Here is a 23,017-nt window from a genome sequence, read left to right on the forward strand (position 1 = left end):
TGTGTTTGAGGTTCTTACAGCCTGAAAAACAATGACCTCTGCATTTCCTACTCAGCGCTGCGTGCCCTCAACATCCAAGGTATGGGGATTTTCTGTAGCTGCCTATCAAACTCTCAGCTACCACCAGTGCTTCTTTCTGCTATTTCTGATGCCTTGTTTTATTACTTTCAGAGACACCAATGATGGCCCCAGTTGAGGGACTCTTCTCAATAGCATGTTCTTGTGCTTCTTCATTTAGGGCACATCCCCCATGCTGGGAAGTACGAGACAAATACCAGGAGTTGGGCAAGTGTCACACTAAGTTCTGCCCCTGGCTGGGCGGCCCGCTGACTTCCAAGAGATAATGAATTTTTTGTATTTATTTATTTATATTTTTTTGAGATGGGGTCTCACTCTCTCATCCAGGCTGGAGTGCAGTGGTGTGACCCTGGCTCACTGCAACCTCCACCTCCCAGGTTCAAGTCATTCTCCTGCCTCAGCAGGAGATGAGATGATGTGGGGCGGATGATGCAGGCATCGTGACACAGAACTTGGCTATTATTGGCCTTGAGCTCCGGACTAGCTGGGGTTACAGGCGCGCAACACCACACCCAGCTAATTTTTGTATTTTTAGTAGAGACAGTGTTTTACCATGTTGGCCAGGCTGGTCTCGAACTCCTGACCTCAGGTGATCCAGCCACCTCGGGCTCCCAAAGTGCTGGGATTGCAGGAGTGAGCCACTGTGCCCGGCCAGAGGATGAATTTTAAAATCAAGTTTTATTATGGGGAAACTGAAGACCCACAGATATTAGGGTGCTGGCCTAGGGTCCCACAGACAGTGGTAAAGAGAACACTGGCTTCAAGTCTCCCAGTGCAAAATACTTCAACTACCGTCCCCTTTCACTTCACTAGTTAGCAACTTCGCAAACTGCATTTTCAATGCCATGCCCTACATGGGACTTAGGTGTCCCGCTTGTTTTCTAATTCAGTCAGTGAAGAGCAGGCGGCCCCAGCGGCTGGAAACAATGTGAGCTTGATGGTTAAGGACATGAACCCTGAGGTCAGAAGCCAGGGCTCAAATTCTGGCTCCACTGCTTACCAGCTGGATAACTGCTGGGCAAGATAACCTCTCTGAACCTCAGTTGTCTCATCTTTATCATAGGGATAATGACAGCATAGGGACCCCGTGGATATCGTTAGGATATAATGAGATGTATAATGCTGAGTATAGCAGCAGGCACATAGAGAATGCTCAATAAACATTAGCTATTACAGTATCCCCCTCCCTTATCCATCAGGGGCACATCCCATGACCCCCAGGGGATGCCTGAAACCACAGATAGCACCTAACCCTATATACACCGTGTTTTTCCTATATATACATACCTAGGGTAAAGTTTAATTTATAAATTAGGCACAATAAGATATCAACCACAATAATTCACAATAAAACAGATCAACTCTAACAATATACTACAATAAAAGTTATGTGAACATCTGTCTCTCAAAATAGCTTACCATGCTGTATTCACCCTTCTTCTTGTGATGATGTAAGAAGATAAAATGCCTACGTGACGAGAAGAAGTGAGGCGGATGACGCAGGCATCATAGCACTTGGCTATTACTGGCCTCGAGCTCAAGTCCTCTGCTACTTGACAGTTGATCTGATAACCAAGCCAGGTACTAAGTGACTGATGGCAGTTAGTGTGTACTGTGTGGCCACACCGGACAAAGCAGGGTTCACCTCTCGGGTGAGATGGTGCAAGATTTCATCATGCTACTTACTCAGAACGGTGGGCAATTTAAAACTTATGAACTGTTTGTTTCTGGAATTTTCCATTTGGTATTTTCAGACTGTGGTTGGCCACGGGTAATGGAAACCATGGAAAGCGAAGCCATGGGTGGGAGGGGGCTACTGTGTTACTTTCCTTGCTCACCTCACCACCTTCAAATCTTACATTCAAGAAATGTACAGCAATATGAATGGACCCAGGACTTTTTTCTCATCTCAATAAATTATTCCACTTAACTTTATTCTCTGCTTACAGCAGAAATATACTCAGTGTTTCAAAAAGTGTTAATTTTATCCAGGCCGTTTGGTAAAGAATGTCTGATAAGGACACTGTGAGATTCTGATGCAGGAATTGATGTAGATAGACCTCTGACATAATTTTCTGATGGCTTATTAGAAATAAGTTTGAAAGGACTAAGAGCTGGGTAACAGTTGATGAACCACTTTTCTTAATCATTATTGCTTACTCTTGCAAAAAATAAAATCTCAACTTCATAACTCAATTATTTTTAATTTTTCAGAAAAGTGGCACATATTCTCAGAGAAGCAGGGAAATTTCCCTTCACATCCCTAGACTGTATGCTCAGGGTGAAAGAGACTATTGTTTGGGCCACAGACTTGTGAGCCAGACATGATTTTCACATGCAAATGGTGGCCACATACAGAGATAATTCAGGCCCCGGGCCAGGCACAGACCCCGGCCGGCTGCCTCATCATGCTCTCACGGGGTATGTGGCTGAGCTGTAGTGCTGTGATGAGGCAGTCTGCCATCCAATGGGAGAGGCCATGTGTGGAAAAAGACTAAAAATACAAAGCACACTAGAAACCATGCAAATGAATTTAGTTCAGAGTGAGAAGGCACTTCGTCACTGAATCATGGATGGAGCTGGCCAAGGTTTACCAAAGGAAGTGAAGTGTTTGCGCTCATGCGCCAGACATGGTGCCGGCTGCTTTCTCTCCAGTATCTCTGGGCCAGGCCATCAGTGTGTGTGATCATGCATGGGTCTACGTGTGCACCCACTCACGTAGCCAGTGGTGCGAGGAAAGTAAATACTTACAGCAGGATCTTGGACGCTTTTTAATTTTTTCATCATTGTTTTGGATCATAAACTAATGAGACAAAAAATCAATCAAAGTTCTCATTGGTTAAAATAAATTTTGTTTGAGTTTAACAACTGAGTGTATGTTGCCAATGGCGATGGTGGACCAAAGACAGGATGGGAGGTGCGATGAGAAGGGCGGGAATGGAAACAATTAAGAGGCATGTACAAACAAATCAAGAGAATGAGATCACGAAACTGTCTCCCAAACTGCATCTGGTCTTCATCTCTACCCCACCTCAACTGCATCAGTCCAGGCTGGGTCTTCTCTAGACTGGGCAATTGCAACCACCTCTGAAGGGCCCCAGCCTCAGTCCCTCCCCATTTGTGCCCACCCTAACCCTAGGCAGGGCTCCAAAGAGCAAATCTGATTCAACCCCTTCCCTGCTTCAAAGAAAAGCCTACTGACCTTTTGCTCAGCTTTTATGATTTCTATATCTTTAAAACACATGCTGAATTTTAAACTTATTCCTGGTTATTTTGTTTGTTTGTTTACTTTTCTAACTAGAGAGACTAAGAAAATTCTCAAGATATGTCATCAAGCCTCTGTTTATAGTACATTCCATCTGGGACTTCTGAATGTTGCTACATTAGTTTTAACTTTTAAAATATTATATACTATGTGAGCTCAATTATCTTTTAAAAGCAAAAAGGATGGAAAAAAGCTATAAGGAAATAGCTTTTAGACATATTTTTAAATTAAATATTTATTGTTCTTAATAAAAATAAGTCAAAATTATAATTTAGTAGGTACTATCTACTCACAAATATGAATACAAATATGGAAGGCAAGAATACCAGAAGGAAATATACTAATTATAAATACAGATGCTCCATGACCTTCAGTGGGGCCATGTCCCGATAAACCTGTGATAAGTGAAAAATAACAGCTATGATCTGAACAGAGACAAGCTACTCTTCCACTTTTCACCAAGGTCTGTGATACAAGCCGGTCCTGGAAGCCCTAGAAGCTGAGAGTTCCCTGAGCTTCCCTCTGCCTCCTTGCTTTGAAGCACCATCACCTCAGGGAACTGGGAAGAACTCTCTCTTGAACCTGAAAAGGCCTTGTACCCATCTGGCCCTCTGTCCCCACACCCTATCCCAGCACACTCAGCTCCAGCACACCTACCTTCCTGCACTTTCTGAACTCTTCCATGCACGCTGAGTCTTCACATATGCTGTTCCCATTCCTTGGGATCACCATCCCCAGTTTACTAGCAGGTGAACCCTTGCGTGACCTCTGGGGTACACTCACATCACCCTCTCCTTGAAGACCTCTCTGAAACCCCAAGGTCAAGGTTCTTCCACTCTCCTCCACCTGCAACTTGCATATTTTCCTTTAAAATACTGACCCAGGAAATGGTGATTGTTTGGCTAGGGTAGAGACTGTGCCTTATTCTTGTGTGTATCCTCGATTTCTAGCTTTGGGTCTGCACACAGTGGGACTCAGGAAAAGTTTTCCAGTGAACTGGTTAGAGGGGAGGAGAGAAGGAAATCAAGGTAGGGAGGAGACAAAGAAATACAGAGATGAAGAGACAAACGAGCCAAGGAAGGACAGTGGAAATGAAGGAGTCTGGCACTGAATGTTAGTAAGACACAACTTGACGACTCACTGTAGGAAATCTTTTCAGGAATAAATAAATACATTTTCTCTTTTCAATCTAAGGTTTCATTTCTAAGTAGACCATTTCTCTGCTTTTATTTGTTCCTAGTAAGCCCCAATGTCAAATCAGCTTTTTTTTTCTTTTCTGAGACAGTCTCGCTCTGTCGCCCAGGCTGCAGTGCAGTGGCGCTGTCTTGGCTCATTACAGCCCCTGACTCTCAGGTTCAAGAGATTCTCCTGCCTCAGCCTCCGGGGTAGCTGGGATTACAGGCACAAGCCACAAACGCCCAGTTAATTTTTGTATTTTTAGTAGAGATGGGGTTTCACCATGTTGCCCAGGCTGGTCTCAAACTCCTGACCTCAAGTGATCCGCCCACTTAGGCCTCCCAAAGTGCTGGGATTATAGGTGTGAGCCACAGTACCTGGACCCCCAATGGGCTTTTCTAATCATAAGTGTATCCAACTATTATAAGATCCTCTTTAGACAACTTAAGCTTTTTCTTTAGATACTGTTCCCACATATTTCAAGCATGAAATCACTATTTTCCCTGGAGCGATACCTGAAACTTGCTTCTCTGCTGTTTGCAAATCCTCAAAAGTCAGGGAGGAAAGTTCTTATAGTCACTTTGGAAGGGTGTCACCATGCAAATTCAGTTTCTGACTGCTGTGATTAAGTATCAGCCCATAAGGTAACACCTACTGAAAATAACAAGTAGCCTCAAATATTCATTATGACACTAAGTCAGAAATCATATTGCAGCAACCCACCAAGAGAAAATACCTTCTTCATATCTCTTCCATGATATCATCCCAAATGACTTCAAAAAGACTCAGAAATCTGTTTACAAAGCACTATTCAGATTTCCACAAACGGTCCCTAGAATCAGGGGTAGAATCCACAGTCATCACAGTCCTGAATCTAGGACTGTAAAGTTTGCCAGAGCGAGATAGACAATGATCTGTCACAAAGAGATATACTACTACACCTTTCTAAATGAAAAATAATACTTTTTGGAGGGAAAATAATAAAATTATCTAATTTAAAAAATTTTAAGTATGGTTAGTCTGTCATTGAAAAATATTAATACCAGACTTATCAGTTAAGATGGCAGACTGAATACGTGAACCTAATTTTGTTCCCTCCCCACATCCACCAATATATATCAAAGAACATTTTTTTAGAGGTGGGGTTTCACCATGTCACCCAGGCTAGTCTCAAACTCCTGGACTCAAGCAATCCTCCCGCCTTGGTTTCCCAAAGTGCTGGGATTAGAGGCACGAGCCATTGCACCCATCAAAGAAATTTTTTAAAGGATATAAATCCATAAGAATGGGGAAGACAGGAGAACACAGCAACAAAATTTTGGAAGTTAAAAAGTAGATGGTCCAGTGAGGTACAGATATCAGACCCAAGAAAATGGAATGTCAAGTCAGCAGAGGGAAAATCTGAGAACCAATCTGATTTAGCCCTCCAAATTCTCAGAGGTCTCAGGAGCTGACAGCACCAGGTATTTCTGGATGTGGGTGTGAGAGATGGAGGCCTTGGCCTCCCAAAGTGCTGGGATTACAGGCGTGAGCCACTGGCCCCCAGGCAGTGTTCTGGTTTGACCCACTCCTGAGGGCTAGAGGTAGGCAATGAGGAGCTTAGAAGCAAAATACAGAGCAGCTCGCTCTCCCAAGCACTCCCTCCAGTCATCTAGAACCCCAGGCCTATGACAGCTCCTCCAGCTGCCCAGACACATGCCCTTTCCTGGGACTCAGATTTGACTCTATGAACAGAAAGTAGGTAAATAAATAACCAAAAGTCTAAGAGTGACTGCTGTGGAGATGCAACTGGAGAGAAGCAATAGTACTGGTAATGTTCTCTTTCTCTCCTTTACTTCCTTCCTTTCTCTCTCTCTCTTTCTCTCTCTGTCTCTCTCTCTCGTTGTCTCTCTCTCCCTCTCTCTCTCTTTCTCTCTTTCTTTTTTGCTTTCTTTCTTAGGGTCAGTGTTCTTGCTTTGTCACCCGGGCTGGAGTGCACAGCTCACTGTGACCTCAAACTCTTGGGCTCAAGTGATTCCTCCTGCCTCAGCCTTCTGAGTAGCTGAGACAACAGGTGTGCATCACCATGCCCAGCTAATTTTTAAAATGTTTTCTAGAGATGAAGTCTCACTGTATTGCCTAGGCTGGTCTCGAACGCCGGGGCTCAAGTGATCCTCCTACCCTGGCCTCCCAAAGTGCTGGGATTACAGGGGTGAGCCACCGCACCCAGCGTGACTTGATTCTCAACTCTACCTATGGTAGGTGAGGTACTCACCTCTCACCACCTCCGTTTCCCTACTGTAAAATGGGAATAATAGTATCTACTTCTTTTGTAAGAGTTAAATGAATTAATATATATAAAGTACAAAAAACCAGTGCCTGGCATATAGTAATGCTCAGTAAAGGTTAGCTACCACTGTCCTCACTATTACAGATAAGCAGCGTCTGACTACACATGATAACTATCTGCAAGTGAAGTTCTTTCCATCCAAAGGTCCACAAGTCCTGGGCCTTGCTGAGGGGGTCCTTCTCCTCATGGCTTCCTGGTGTCCACAGCCTTTGCCATCTCTCAATCAGCCACTGGTTGCAGATGCGAGTTTAGATGAAGCAGGTGACACTTGTAACACCTTAAGTCTTTTCACGCTCAGGATTAAGACATGGATCCCTGAAAGTGGCCAACTTAGCCTGCTGGTGGGCTGTCAGACTGCAGAGCTGCCTCCTCCACCAGCCAGTGCCACAAGGGGCCTCGTGGCAGCAGAATCAATACACAGATGTCAGTGATGACTTATCATAAACACAGGTGGTCACATGGGACTCGGAGGGAGTTGCACAGGGGCACAGGGCAGAGAGCACTGGGTGGGGAACTCGGAGAACTGGGTTAAAACAGTGGCTGTGTGTGACCCAGCGAAGGTCACTCATCCAGATTCCACACGCCCGGGTTCTGGCACTCTTAAGTGGTTTGTTGGTTTGCCTTTAAATACCATGTAATTAATGCAGGGAGAGAGGGAGGTCAGTCACAGGGCAGTGAGTCTACTGAAAAACGCAGTCCATCATCCCAAACCGACTTCAGAGCCAGTGCTGACCTGCTTGAGCTTCCCATCCCCTTGTCTCGGCAGGGCTCATAACAATGTTATCACTTTTTAAAACATATGCCTAAACTAGTTCCTATTCTAGACAATTGGCAGGTGCCCAGTTAATAGATTATTCCACCAGACAGTTGAATGCATTGGCCATTGATCAAAAATGAGGTCACTGCAACCCTATGTGCTATAACTGGAAAAGCCTGATGAGAAACAACTGTATCTTTTTTAACAAATAGAAATCCATATTCCCATTTCCCTAAATTTGTCTTGCCTGGCGCATAGTTCAGAAGCAAAGGAGGATTTTGTTTAAGGTCAAGTCGGTCTTGCTTTTCAGCCCCATATGTTGGGTTGTGTGAGTGTCCACGTATGTTTCACATCAGCAAATCCCCAACCGGATTCCAACTGACCTGCAGGAATGTCTGGCCAACACTGCAGATCCCTGATCTTTCTCTCAAACCTGCACAGTCGGAAAGAACAGGTCAGGAGACTCTTCGTCCCAGCTATCTGGATCCTTGTTTACATTTTACTCACTTATATCTGCGCTGTGGACACAGGTAATATGAAGCATGTGTACTTTTCCCAAAAAAGAAAAAAGAAATCTGGAAACACAGAGCTGTTATCACCAGAGGCTGCAACGTCTTCCCAGCACATAGGCATTCGCAAAGCTATCCCCGCCGACCTGCTGTGGGAAAGACACGCACTCTGATTTTACCACTGACCCAGCCACACTCTTTTGTCCGGTATATAACGCCTCCCTAAGCATCTCCTTTCCTTGCAAACAAAAAAACCCTGGAGGAAAACTTTCAAAGCCACAGTTTCTTCTCAGTTGCAACCCTTCCTTCCTTCCTTCTTCCCAAGAAGGTCTGACTGGGCTTGCAAGCTGGCCCCACCCTGGGCTGGGCCTCCACACAGGCATTGTGCGATCCTCTGCCATTCTGTGCAGACAGAATACCTGAAACTGCTGCCAACACAGGAAGGTCGGCGCCTCTCTGGAGGGAGGCCTGGGGAGTATCCATTGCCCAGGCGACTGCAGATAAGTAGCTAAGGGGCTAGGGTTCTCCACACCTCCATGTGGGTTTCAGAGCCTTTCTCTTGTACTTCTTTTACTGGTTTTCATTCATCATTCATTCACTTAGTAAACCTATTGAGCTCCTGCCCACAGCAAGCCCCATGCTGGTGTTGGGGGACACAGAGTTGACTGAGATAAATTCCTGTCCTCAAGGCTCTCATGTTGCTGAGACAGGCCACTCGGGGAGCAACCCTGACACCTGGGACTCCTGGAACCCCCAGTGAAACCACCTTTCTACAATCCCAGTATCGATCCCACCAGCAGCGTCCCTTAGATCACGTTACCAGAGACAAAGCCAACAGAGGGTGAAAGCAACAGGAGCACGGTGTGGATCCACCAGCCCAACCTTACCTCCTGGGTTTCATCCCTCCCTTAGCACCAGCAAGGACTTCCAGATTCAGATTGTTTTTGGTCTTAAGAACTTTCTTGCCACAGCCAAGTGGCAGGCGGGACATGGTGACTGGCCTATGTTGCGCTTGGACCAAGTGAATGAGTAAACTTTACAAGACTAAACCATCAATGCTACCCACTCTGGATCCTCCAAACACCTGCTCATTATCGACATCTGCAATACAACAAGAACCTACCTAGGTAGTAAATAACATACACATAATGGTGATTCACAAAGAGGAATGAGGGCGGTAAGAGGAAGCATCCCAGGCCTGGCCAGAAACCCCCACCCAGTAGCTCATCCCAAAGGTCCAGCCGGGAATAGAGGCAGAGGGAAAGAGATCAGAACCAGAAAAAGAGGAAGAGGAAAAAGAGTCAGAAAGGTATGGGGAGAAAGAAAAAGGAAAAAAAAAAAAAAAACTGGAGAAGCCTAATAAAGGTTTGCAATGGTACTTGGGGCCGGGCACGTTGGCTCATGCCTATAATCCCAGCCCTTTGGGAGGCCAAGACAGGGGGATTTTTTGAGCCCAGGAGTTCGAGACCAGTCTGGGCAATATGGCGAAACTCCATCTCTACAAAAGACACAAAAATTAGCTGGGCATGGTGGTGCACAACTGTAGTCCCAGCTACTCAGGAGGCTGAGAAGTGGGAGAATCGCTTAAGCCTGGGAACTCGAGGCTGCAGTGGGTCAAGATCACACCACTGCACTCTAGCCTGGGTGACAGAGTGAGACCCTGTCTCAGAAATTTAAAAAAAAAACAAAAATCAAAAAACAATAAAAGAAAAGAAAAAAAAAATGCTTGGTGCTTCCCATCTCTTTCATTGTGGCCACAAATTCCAGCAGGTCTGCTGCCTCTTTAGGGGCCCTGTGATCCCTTTGTACTTCTGATTAACACAACCTTCCAAGGAATCATCCAAAAAAGGGGCAGAAATTCTCCGTGATGCTGGGGTCAGACTGCCTGAGGCCAAGGATGCAGAGGGCTGGGGCCGAGCGGCTGGGCTCCCAAGCTGGCCTTACCCTGTGTGCTCCAGGAGGAGGTGCTGCTGAGGCCCTGTGGGCTGAACTAGGAGCGCCCCTGCCCAGCGGGACACCATTCCCCGCCTGACTTGGGACTTGAGTTTGGTCCTGAACTGAGCGTGTCTATGGCCTCTGTTCCTGGTGGCACTGGGGAGGTATGTTTTCGCCACCTCAGCTGCTGGTCCTCACAGTCCACACCTCATCTCCTGCTTTCCCTTCAAGAAGCTCACCCCTAATAGTTTCAACCAGGCATGAACGGGCCCAGCAGAGACCAGCAGGTTCTCAGACCCCCTTGATCCGAAAGGAGAAAGGAAGCAGTAAGGAGCTCACCACCTTCCTCCAAGGGCACCCCAGAGCCAGCAGGTGCCAGGGAGCACCAGGGAACCAGGTGCTTTGGAGTCAGGTGCCTCTGGGTTTCAATCCTGGATGAGCCATGGACTATGCAAACTCGAGAAAGTTGCATAACCTCTCTGGGACTTTGACTTCCCTGTCTGTAAAACTGCAATAACCATCTCACCCATCTCACTCGGTTGTTTCAAAGATAAATAATCTATGCAAAGTGCCTGACACAGAGTTGGTGCTCCTTCCCAGTTCATCGCACACATCCATATCCAAAACTAAGCAGGTGTTTGCTGTACTTTTGGCCCTCAGCTGAGTGCAGGTCGAGTAGGAAACACAGGAGGAAAAGGAGTCAGTCCTTACATCAGGGGCTAACTGAAGAAGAGTTCCAGTCCCGGCCCTGAGCCCGTGCCCAGTGTAAATGGGATGACAGTCTTGTCTCCAGGGTGTTGCCAGCCTGAGCTCTGAGGTACTTGGCCTGGATTGCTTTGGTTTCCTCCACTGAGCCTGGGTGCCCATCTCTGCAGATAACAGAGCAGAGCCTGCATGAGTAGAGGCTGAAAGGCAAAGGTTCTCAATCCTGGCTGCACAGTAGCACCGGGAGCACTTGAAAATACAGACCACCAGGCCCACCCCAGAGTGCTGATTTACTTGGTCTGGGGTGGAGCTTGGGATTCTTTTCTCCACACCTGAGGCTTCCCTGGTGCTTCTGATGTGCACACAGGGTTAAGAACCCCAGGGATGGAGGCCAGGCTGCGAAGCTAGGGCCCCCACTTAAACAGCTCATCAGCTATTCCGAGACTTTGTTCCTTTCTGCTGGGCCAGGAAAGGGGCTGGAGACTGAGGCCTGGGCTTTGAAGTTACTTCACCTCTCTAAGTCACTGTCCTGCTTCTTTGAGCAACCCAGCACACCTCCCTGCCACCGTCATCATGAAAGTCACATGAGAGCGTGCGGAAGGCCTTGCTGTGTAGCACCACCCACCCGCCAGCTCAGAAGCAGAGTGTGAACGCCAGGATCCCACAGCCATTTCACACAAAAGAGTGTTTCCTCTTAGTACCTCTGCGGGCAGCGAGGAAGGGTTGAGCCAGCTGTCCTGGGACGAGCCTTTCCAGCCATCAGAGGCCAGAAAACAAACAGTCAGAATCACTACTCCACACAGAGGCCATCCTGGGCACTGCAGGGCCCTTCCAGGCTGCCCTAGCTCATCGGAGCCCAGAAGACCCTTCCTGGCAAAGCCACGCAGATGCCCTTCCATCACACGGCGAAGGGAGCCGCAAGGGAGGCTCAGGGACACGCCCCGCTGGGAGGACACAATTCTGGTGATAGCTAACTGCTGGCTCTTCATCTCAGGAGGATAACAGAGCCCCAGCGAAGGGGGACCCAGGCAGGTGTTCCCCATGGGGGTGTGGAGGGCTCCCTCCAGGCACCCATGGATGAGCCATCCTCACCTGTCCAGGCAGAAGAGGCCGCTGAGTCAGGCCTCACAGTCTTCCATGCAGTGTGTTTGCTCCTTGCACAAATATTTCCTGAATACCTACAACAGGCCAGCACCGTGGAAGGAAGACCCCAGGCCTGGCCCTCCGCAGCCACAGTGCAGGCCAGCTGAGAGGCCCAGAGAGCAGCCAAACATCCATGTGTTCCCTGCATCCCGAATGGAACAGCCACCTGGGGAGATTCTGGGTGTGTTTCTGGGTAAAGAATATTAATTTTTAGCTTACCCATTTTGTATATTTGGAATTTTTTCAGAGAGGTTTTTAAAAAAATATATAGAACAGTGAAAACGCCTCTTCTGGTAAATCAAATTCACTCAACAAATATGGCTCTTTCCGCTTCCAAACCAGCACACGCTGCCCAAGCATTTCGCCCAGCCCAGCGCTTCTACTGCTCCCACGCTGAGGGTGCTTCACCCCAGCCGTGACCACACCTCCGAGCTCTGGGCCACCATCTTCAGCTGACCTCTCACACTAGCCTCGCCATTTCCCCCACACCTGTTCCAGCTGCCATATTCCTCCCGAGTCCCAGAACATGAAGCCACCAGCCAGCCAGCCATGTGTCAGCCTTATCCCTTTTCCTGGCCTCACCCCATACCCCGCCCCCATCTCGTCTCTTTTCCACCCCAGAGGCTCTGCCCGGCTCTTTTGGGTTGCCATAGCAGCCTCTCAAGTGAGTCCTGCCTCCTTTCTTCATCCCTATCCAAGGCCAGTTTCTGTACTGGGACCAGAGCAATCTTTCTAAAATATGAACTTGAGTCAGGTTTCCCGCTGCCTCCAAAATAAAGCCCAAGCCCCACTGGGTGGCTGACAAAGCCTCTGCCTCCGTCCCCCTTAACAGCTCCCAGGGAATCTCCTCTAAAAAGTCTTTCCTGCCTCTCCGACTGCACGGGGAGCGCCAGGAGCTCCGGTGCCTTGTGCAAACCGCTCTCACACCACCTTCACCACTCAGTAACTTTTCTGGGTCTCCCTTACATGAAGAACAGTTAAAATGAATGAAGCACCATGACATGCACTAACATGGATAAACTGCAAAAATACGTTGGGTGAAAGAAAGCAAATCGCAAAATCATTCATTCACCTTTCAAATTATGTATCAAATGAAAGGATCCATGCAGTATAATACAATGTATATGAAATTTTCAAACACTAAACAATAGCAGACAGCACTTAGGGCCATCTACATATGGTAGAAAAATAAAAACACATGGGGAAGATGAGCCTCCGGACAGTGGTCCCTTGGGGGACAGGAGGGGATCAGTGAAGGTACAGCTTAAACTACATCTGTAATACTTTATTTATTTTTATGCTAAATAGAGCTCTGAAGCAAAACTGGCAAAACAATATCCATTAAATTCGGGTGGTGGAGAAATGAGTATCTGTTACATTCTTTCCTATATACTTGGAAGTGTTCATCAGTAGATTTTTAAAACTTTTTTTTTTTTTTTTTTTTTTTGGAGACAGAGTCTCCCTCTGTTGCCCAGGCTGGAGTGCAATGGCACAATCTTGGCTCACTGCAACCTCTGCCTCCCGGGTTCAAGAGATTCTCCTGCCTCAGCCTCCCAAGTAGCTGGAACTACAAGCATGCACTGCACCTGGCTAATTTTTGTATTTTTCATAGAGACAGGGTTTCACCATGTTGGCCAGGCTGGTCTCAAATTCCTGACCTCAGGTCATCCACCCACCTCGGCCTCCCAAAGTGCTGGATTATAGATGTTAGACACTGCGCCCAGCCTTAAAAATTTTAACAAGGAACCAGAGTCCCAAATGTCCTCATTAAAGTCCCTGGCGGCCTGAGCAGACTGTTACAGCCCCTCACCCAAAGGATCTCCACGGGCCTTGGGCCTGGCAGCCATGCGCAGACAGTTAGGAAGGCAGCCTGAAGATGTAAATATGATTTTCATCCTTGTTTTTAACCAATGAGAAAACCAAGGCTCAGAACATCTAACGTGGCTCAAGACCACACAGGGGATCCTGGATTTTAGACCATGCTTTCTTCATGTACAATTTCCTGAACTACTTCATCCAAGAGCAAGAACTTAGGTCCAACAGAACATGGTGAAGAGAATTCCAGAATTAGAAGCAGAGCTGTATTCATATGCTTCATAAATCAGTGAATAAACATGTTTTGGGGGGACACTGTTCAGAAAGGGCCTGAATTGGAGATCCAACCAAATGGGTAATTAATTTAGGGATAGCCCATGTAGCTCTTTGAATGCAAACAGAATGGGTTTGGGTTTTGTCCTATAGCAATAGAAAGACACTGATGCTGTTTAAGCTGGAGAGTGACCGAGACAAAGTACTGTTGTAGGAAAACTGACCTGGCTTCAGTGCATAGGTGTCAGTCACCCTTAGGAAATGGCTGGGGACAACCAAAGGGAAGATCCTCAAGGGATAAATTCGGATTTGGACATTGTCTAAATGGCCCACAGAGGAAATGACATCTGCTGATCTAAGGTGAGAACTGTGGGGTTGTAAAGGATAGAAGAGCTTAAACTAGACAGAGAAATAAAAGTTCTTTTCCAAGTTTTCCAGGCTTGGGGAATGGTGATAGGCACTCAGATGATGAGCTGATTCTTGGCTTGTTGATTAACTGGTGAAAGGGCAGTTCGGGAAGAAGAGACTAAGTAAAGAGAGGAGTGAGAAATTCAGTTTTTTAAATTTTAAACTTGAATTCAAGATGGTGCCCAGACAGCCAGGTAGAAATCCGACAGGAGCTGGCGATATGAGAGCTATATTGAAGAAAGCTGGAAATGCAGGGGAGAGGCACTGGTGCAGCAATGGTGGAAGTTTATTTCCGAGGAAAAAGGCACACAAACAATGCTGTGATAGCAGAGGACTGAGCCCTGTGGCCTCCCTGCCCACATCAGGGAACAGGAAAACCAAGAAGAGAGCTAAGCCAGTGTTGTGTTGTGGAATAAATAGGAAGAGACCATTTCAAATTAGCATAGGTGGTCAACAGTGCAAAAAGTTTCAAGAATAAGAAATGAGTCAAGGTCCGGGGGTTGAAGATCAGGAGATTATGGGCACCTGAGATAAAGGAATCTCAGCAGACAGCAGAGGCAGGCATGCTTGCCCCACCCCTTTTACAGCTCCAAAGCAGTGACCTTGTCCTCACAGCCAAGCACAAGCCCCCTCCCTCAGCCAGCAGAAGCAGCTCCCGTCTGCTACATTCAGCGTGAGATGGACCTGTGCCTGGCCTGGCCCAACTGACCCACTTCCCACAGATGGCAGAGTGCCATGGCAGGGCAGAGAGTGTGCAATGTGGGCTCTGGAGTGGAACCCTGTAGAGACCAGGCTACCGTCTTCCTAGATAACCAAAAACTTAAGCTTGGAGAGGCATGATTTCATTTTTAAAAGCAGAACATAGAATTCAAATGTGCCACATGTCACTTTATTTTCTAAAATGTATTTCCTCTATATTTGCCTGACTTCTATGGCAATAAAATCATTTTGGCATGACACTCATCTTACATAAATGAAAATATGAGCCAACAGAATGGCATTTTAGTAGCTTTAAGCCAAACAAATTCTTGAGACGGTCTTGTTTAAATTAAGTTTTCGTGCTATTTAGCTTTTTACAGTGAAGAAGTTCTGTGTCTTCAGAGAGCCTTATGCAATGATGCTTGTTTTTGGAAGGACAGGACAGGAGATGAAGAAAGGAAGAGGGGCCCAGGTTGCCAGGCTGCAGATCAAAAAGTCAGGAGATGAGGAAGTGAGGGCAATGAGGAGGACCCACTGTTATGGGAAGTTTGGAGATGAGATGAGAGACAAGACATAGAGTGAGGGTGACAGGGGAAGACAACTTGAGATGGAAGGACACACTGGAGGGAAGGGTGTGCCAGGGGAAAGCATCTGACGAATGACAGTCTGCACCTGACCATGAGGCTGCCAGCCCCTTCACCCACTTCCACTCTGCTCCCCGAACTGAGGCAGCTGGGCATGTCCCTGGCAGGAGATGAGAGAATTCTTCTCTGGAGAATACGACTATACCAGAGACAGACCTGCAGAAACGAACATTTGCGAGACTTCCAATGAAACAACGCAGTTTGCCACCGATCACCCTACTGCGATGCCCACCTGTCACAACTGCCACCCACTCGGGTTGTGGATGGAACTCCCGATCAGCTCTGTGGTGCCTCATTACCAACAATGGATGGACAGCCAAGGACTACCAGACATTTGGAGAAAGCTGGCAGCACCTGACAGGGAGAGCAAAACAAGATTGTAGAAAAAGAAATCTGGAAAAGAAAATAGGGAAATAGAAAGCAAAAACAGAGAAAGATTATAAATGATTCAAAGAAAAAAAAATACAAATGGGAATAAAATACAAAAAAAAATCCTCATTAATGTTTCAAGAAAGGCAAATTAAAAGAAAAAGTTACATTTTTTTGCCCATCACATGACAGAAACTTGAAAAATTGAGCCCCTTCAATCTTTTCCAAGGTATGGGGAATCAGTAACTCTTAGCTCCTGTTAGTGGTCATTCAGAATGCAACAACTTTATTGGAAGGCAATCTTGTAGAACCTAACAAAGTTTTAAAAGTGTTTGACCTTTGTCCTGTGAATTCCATTTATAAGCAAAGATCCTGCAGCAATTAGCTCAAACTTTTGTACAGGATGTACAGATCAGCAATATTTGTGATAGCAACAAACTGGAAAAATCTAAATACTCATCAGTAAGTTAATCTTTAAATGTAAAGTATTTTAAACCTCTGATATGGAATGGTATGTGGGTGTTTTAAAAGAATAGGAAATCCTAAATGTACTGACATTGAAGGATATCCATGATACGTTAAAGAGTGGGGAGTAGCAAAACAATGTGGAATTTAATTATACTTTTACAAAGAGCCGTGCTGCGTGTGTTTAGGTACAGGCGCGTGTGCATGTGAGCTTGTGCATGTATAGAAAATAGACTGGGAAGCTATGTGCTGATCTCCCTCTGGGGAGTAGTGGGAAAATGGAGTGAAGGGAAGAAACTTTCACTTTCCACTTGAAAAATTTCAGAATTTTTTTCATTTTTATGAAACAAAGACGTTGATTTTGTCTTTAAAATAAAAATAAAGAGAAAAATACAGTTTGACTTAAGTGTATTTATAACATTTTCCTGATTTTAAAATTAACTATTGTGGTTTTTAAATGTGCCTTCAAATTCTTTGACACTTTCCATTGAAAAGGTGAAAATTAGGCCGGGCATGGTGGCTCAAGCCTGTAATCCCAGCACTTTGGGAGACAGAGGCAGGGGGATCACTTGAGGTCAGGAGTTCAAGACCAGCCTGGCCAACATGGTGATACCCTGTCTCTACTAAAAATATATAAATTACCCAGGCATGATGCCAAGTGCCTATAATCCCAGCTACTCCAGAGGCTGAGGCAGGAGAATCACCTGAACCTGGGAGGTGGCGGTTGCAGTGAGCTGAGATCCCGCCACTGCATTCCAGCCCAGGTGACAACCACAAAACTCCTTCTTTAAAAAAAAAAAAAAAAACCTCTCATCTTCTCTGTTCTCTCTCTCTCTCTCTCCCTGTCTCTCTCTCTCTCTGATTGTTTGCTCTGGGAGAAGTCAGTTACCCCTTGTCTTAAGGATACTAAAACAGCTCTCAGGAAAGGACCACACGGACCACTGAGGCCTCCTAACAAGAAGCAATACCAACTTGCCAGTGAGAGGCTCCAGCCCCAATTAAGCCTTCAGATGACCACAACCCCTGAGGACATCTGACTGAACCTCACCAGAGACTCTGATCCAGGGCCGCCAACCAAGTCACACCCAAATTACTGGCCCACAGAAAAGGCCAGAGATAACAAATGTTTCTTGTTATCTTATGCCACTAAATTTTGGGGTAATTTGTTTGACAATAATAGGTAACTAATACATGGACCAATCTCCCTCTGGAAAGAAGTGGAGAAACTGAGTGAAGGAGGAGACTTTCATTCTTTACTTTACTTTTTACATTTTTACATTATACATTATACATTTCAGGATTGTTTGGAATTGTTTCATTTTTTATATTTAAAGAAATGGGAAGAAATAAAGTTAGGCTTAAGTGTACTTTAAAAAATCTTTTTTTCTGATTTTAAAAGTAACACTGGTCAGGTGTGGTGGCTCACACCTATAATCCCAGCACTTTGTGAGACCGAGGCGGGTGGATGACCTGAAGTCAGGAGTTCGAGACCAGCCTTGCCAACATGGTGAAACACTGTCTCTACTAAAAATACAAAAATTAGTCAGATGTGATGGTGCATGCCTGTAATCCCAGCTACTTGGGAGGCTGAGGCAGAAGAATTGCTTGAACCCAGGAGACGGAGGTTGTAGTGAGCCAAGATTGCACCACTGTACTCCAGCCTGGGCAACAAGGGTGAAACTCCGTCTCAAAAACAAACCAAAAAAACCAAAAAAACCACTGGCAAAAAGGGACAAAGTTGGAGGATAGATGCTAACCAACTTTAAGACTTACTATAAAGCTGTAGTAATCAAGATAGTATGGTATTGGAGACAGAATAGACAAACAGAGCAATGGAAGAGAAAAGAGAGCCCAGAAACACACAAATACAGTCAACTGATATTTGACAAAAGCACAAAAGCAACTCAATGGAGACAGGAGAGTCTTTTCAACAACTGAAGCTGGAACAACTGGATATTCACGTGCCAAAAAAAAACAAAAACAAAAAACCCAAAATAATCAGGACACTCAACTTACACCCTTCACAAAATATTAACTCAATCTGGATCATAGACCTAAATGTTAAACAAAACTTCTAGAATGAGAAAATCTAGGAGTTTAGCAAAGAGATTTTAGGTATAGCACACAAGGACCCAAGACATGATCCATGGAAAAACATTGATAAGATAGACTCCATTACAGTTTAAAACTTCTGCTCTGCAAAAGACACTGTTAAGAGAATGAAAGAACCCCAGACTGGGGAGAAAAAAATTGCAAAACACACATCTGATAAAGGGCTTGAATCCAAAATATACAAAGAACTCTTAAAACTCAATGGTGGCTGGGCATGGTGGCTCATGCCTATAATCCCAGCACTTTGGGAGGCCGAAGTAGGTGGATCTCTTGAGGCCAGGAGTTCAAGACCAGCCTGGCCAACATGGTGAAACCCCATCTCTGATAAAAATACAAAAAATTAGTCGGGTGTGATGATGTGCACCTGTAATCCCAGCAACTTGGGAGGCTGAGGCACAAGAATTTCTTAAACCCGGGAGGCAGAGGTTGCAGTGAGCCAAAATCATGCCACTGCACTCCAGCCTGGGTGACAGAGCAAGACCCTGTCTCAAAACAAAACAAAACAGCTCAATGATAGGAAAAAAAAAAAAAAAAAAAAAACACCAGTTTTTTGAAAGGGCAAAAGATCTTGACAAACACTTCACCAAAGGTAATATACAGATGGCAAACAAGCATAAAAAACATGCTCAATATCATATGTCATTACGGAATTGCAAATTAAAACAATGATGCGATATTACTGGGCATCTACTAGAATTACTGAAAAATAAAAACAACAAAAAAAAAACTGACAATACCAAATGCTGATGAGGATGTGGAGCAACAGGAACTCTCATTCATTGTTAGTGGGAATGCAAAATGGTACAGCCACTTAAGACAGTTTGGCAGTTTCTTGCAAACATAGTCTTACCATATGCTCCAACAATGATGCATCTAGGTATTTATCCAAATGAATTAAAAATGTATCCTCACAAACACCTGAACATGGATGTTTATATCAGTTTTATTCATAATTGCCAAAAACTGGAGGTAACCAAGATGTCCTTCAGTGGGTGAATGGATAAACTGTGCTACATCCAGTTTCTTTTTATTCAGCAATAAAAGGAAATGAGTTATCAAGCCAGAAAAAGACATGGAGGAATCTTAAGTGCATATTACTAGTGAAAGAAGCCAAACTGAAAATGCTACATACTGTATGGTTCCAACTATACAACATTCTGGAAAAGGCAAAACTATGGAAACAGTAAAAAGATCAGTGGTTGCCAGAAGTTGGGAAGCATTAAGAGGCAAGGCACAGGGAATTTTTAAGGCAGTGAAACTCATCTGTATGATGCTGTAATGTTGCATACATAACATTGTACATTGTCAAAATCCACAGACTGTGTAACGATGAATGAACCCTAAACTATTAGCAATAACATATCAATATTGGTTCATCACTTCCCGTCAATGTACCACATAAATACAAGATATTAATAATAGGGGAAACTGTGGTGGTGGAGGGAGAAAAGGGGTATGTGGGAACTTCTGTACTATTTGCTTAATTTTCCATAAACCTAAAACTGCTCTAAAAGTAAATCTATTAATTAAAAAAAAATAATAACGGTCAATGGAAGGAAAAGTAGAAATAAAATAATTTAGCCACATAGAATCTCAACAGAAAGATAGTCACTATTAGGCATAGTTCCTTCCAGTCTTTTTTTCAAATGTCTATGTATATGTCTTCATTTTTTAAGAGTTGAAATCACTCTGCTAAATTCATTCTGAAGGTTTATAGTTTGGTTTCAGTTTGGATTTTTAACCACAAAGAAAATATCCCATATGAAACATCAGTGATGCCAAAAACAGATTCTTGAGGGGCCAGTTGCTATGGGAATGACTGAAAATAAATTTCATTTCACACTACACTCTACTAATGTATTGACCAGAAGGAAGGAAAAATATTTGGAGTAACTTAGAAGAGCAGCCAAGAAAACTTCTAATCAAGAAGAAGGAAAATACATCAGGCTAGTGTGAGGTTTCAAAGAAGCCAGTAGTATCGCCTTGCAATTTAACTAATTAAGCTCTTCCAGCAACTGTGTCACTGGAAGGGGAAGTACCAGGAATCAGGGACCCTGAGTGGACTCTGTCTTTCCTTCACTGACAGTTTGATGGGCCAAAGGCCAGCAATCTCCCTCCATATATGGGCCATCTCTGCAGGGTGGTACGCGGCCAGGAAAAAAAAAAAAATCACCGTTTCCTTCCTGGAGATGCGTCAAATATTTAGCAAGCTGCAAGGCCTGGGCTCCAGGTGATCAGCATGGACATCACATTGTCCCCAAGCAAAGAGTGGGCCCCAGGATTAACCCTTTAGGTGCCGGATCATTGGGCCATCTGAAGGTTCCTGGGGAGGGACTAGGATGTCAGAGGGTAGGAGGGGATACTCAGGGAGTTCAGAGGAGTGACAATTTTCCAACAGAAGATTTTAACATGCTCAGAAGTAATAAGGCCAGATGAGTGGATGCCAACCAAATGCTGACCTTCCCACAACCAACATTTTTCTAAAAGACAGGACTGTGTAGAGGCACATCAGGGTGGCCTCCAAAGGGAAAAGCAGAGTTGCTGTCACAGAAAGACACCATGTCATCGTGCAAAAACAGGCCCCGCTTCTCACCTCAGGGAACAGCTTTAGCATCAAACAGATCTCACTAAATTTTATATATATTTTTTTTTTTATTTAGTAGAGACAGGGTTTCACCATGTTGGTCAGGCTGTTCTCAAACTCCTGACTTCAGGTGATCCACCTGCCTCGGCCTCCCAAAGTGCTGGGATTACAGTCATGAGCCATCGTGCCTGGCCTGGTTTTTTTAATAGCAAGAAAATAAAAGGACATATAGAAAATGTGCTAGGCGACGTCTGTGTGAAGAGGAGCTTTCAACCTCATGAAGCTGCTCTAAGACACACCCACTCACCTGATCCAGGAACAGCCCACAGCAATTGTAGGTAAAGCCTATGGGGGTTAGGGGGAGATGGGGTTGGCAAATTCACCCTACAAACATCTATAAAGCAGTGAAGATCTATAAGGCCACATACTGGACTCCGAAAGGCTTACCTGGGTCCAGGTGGGTGAAAGAACCCACCACAAAGTCCAGTGTGGACACGGCCAGCAGGAACAGCAACAGCAGCTGGAGGCGGATTATCCATTTGACACCCGCGAGGTTAATGCCCAGCAAGGCCAGAAGCACCGCAACTGAAATTCCTCGCACAGCCCAGATATTCCTGAGGCCCAGCAAATCCGAGATGGATTCAGCAAAGCCGGTGATGTACATGGCACCTGCAACACACTGACACGCGATTCCAGGTAGAAGAGTCAGCAGGACAGAAAGGCATGGACCCACAGGCAGAACCACTCAGCGCTGAGAACCCTGCACCCCCATCGGATGCGCTCACTGGCACCGAGGCTCAGCGCCTGGGACCAGCACAGGGTTAAAGCAACCCTTCCCACCTGTGAACTTGCCTCAGGCCCCATTTCTGCTTGTCTACATCTCAACTAAAGAATGAAGGAGGAACCCAAGCTGAGAGCCGACTGTCAGTGGTAACAAAGATGAAAAGACTATGGGAGGAAGAAGATGGGACACTGGGCCAAAGAGGCCTCCAGATTTCTCGGTCCGAGTTATTCAAGTACTAAATGTAGAACAAGAACACGCAGGAGGTCCCATCTACAGAGCCTTAAAAGGGCACTGCAGTAAACCAGATTTTTCTTCATTTCTCTGTAGGTCAGTATTATTTTTAAAATTATCTAAAACTTAGCAATAGAAAAAAAAAAGTGAGTGGCACATCTTTTTCAATGTCATATGTGACAAAGGCTACCCAAGGACTATCTAGGTGAATGTACTTCATTGTACTTACTATTTGCTGTTGATTAAATGCATTATATGCCCCAGATTTAATAAAGTTATATGTTACCTTATAGATTTTTTTCCAGTACAGATGCAAATAACTTCTGTCCAGTGGAACATATAACCCAAAAGATAAGGATTTGTTGTCCTGTAAGACATTAGCTGGTTTTCTATCTAACCCATCAATCTTACCCTAACATTTATTTATTCAACTGCCTAACTATGAATTTACAAATTTGACCTCTATCCACCCAGCATCCTTCACAACTGCTCTTTAACATCTTATTGGCTCCTCTATTAATTCATAAATAAAATCCCTGGTCCAGGTGAGGCTTCCTATGAATATTTGTTATATAATCTTTTTTAAAACATAAAAATGAAATGAAATCCTTGGCACATGTTTTTCTTATATTTGCCTGAGTGTCATGATTTTATCTTTTAGGAAATATTTGAAAGATCATTTCAAATTAAATTGTTGAAAATAACATCAGTCTCACTTTTCCTAATTCCTCAGCCT

The 23,017-nt window shown here is 44.9% G+C and overlaps 1 protein-coding gene across 1 annotated transcript in view; it reads right to left on the bottom strand.

Moving 5' to 3' along the window:
* Positions 1-22,021, bottom strand: part of LOC103228134 (solute carrier family 12 member 8) — a 98,370-nt gene extending 76,349 nt beyond the window's left edge. Inside the window, exon 1 of the mRNA XM_007985529.3 lies at positions 21,714-22,021. Coding sequence (XP_007983720.2) covers positions 21,714-21,930 — 217 coding nt within the window. The 5' untranslated portion in view covers positions 21,931-22,021. The remainder of the gene's footprint in view (positions 1-21,713) is intronic.
* Positions 22,022-23,017: the final 996 nt, after the last annotated feature.

The sequence above is a fragment of the Chlorocebus sabaeus genome, chromosome 22 (genome assembly GCF_047675955.1).
Source record: "Chlorocebus sabaeus isolate Y175 chromosome 22, mChlSab1.0.hap1, whole genome shotgun sequence".
Lineage (NCBI taxonomy): Eukaryota > Metazoa > Chordata > Mammalia > Primates > Cercopithecidae > Chlorocebus > Chlorocebus sabaeus.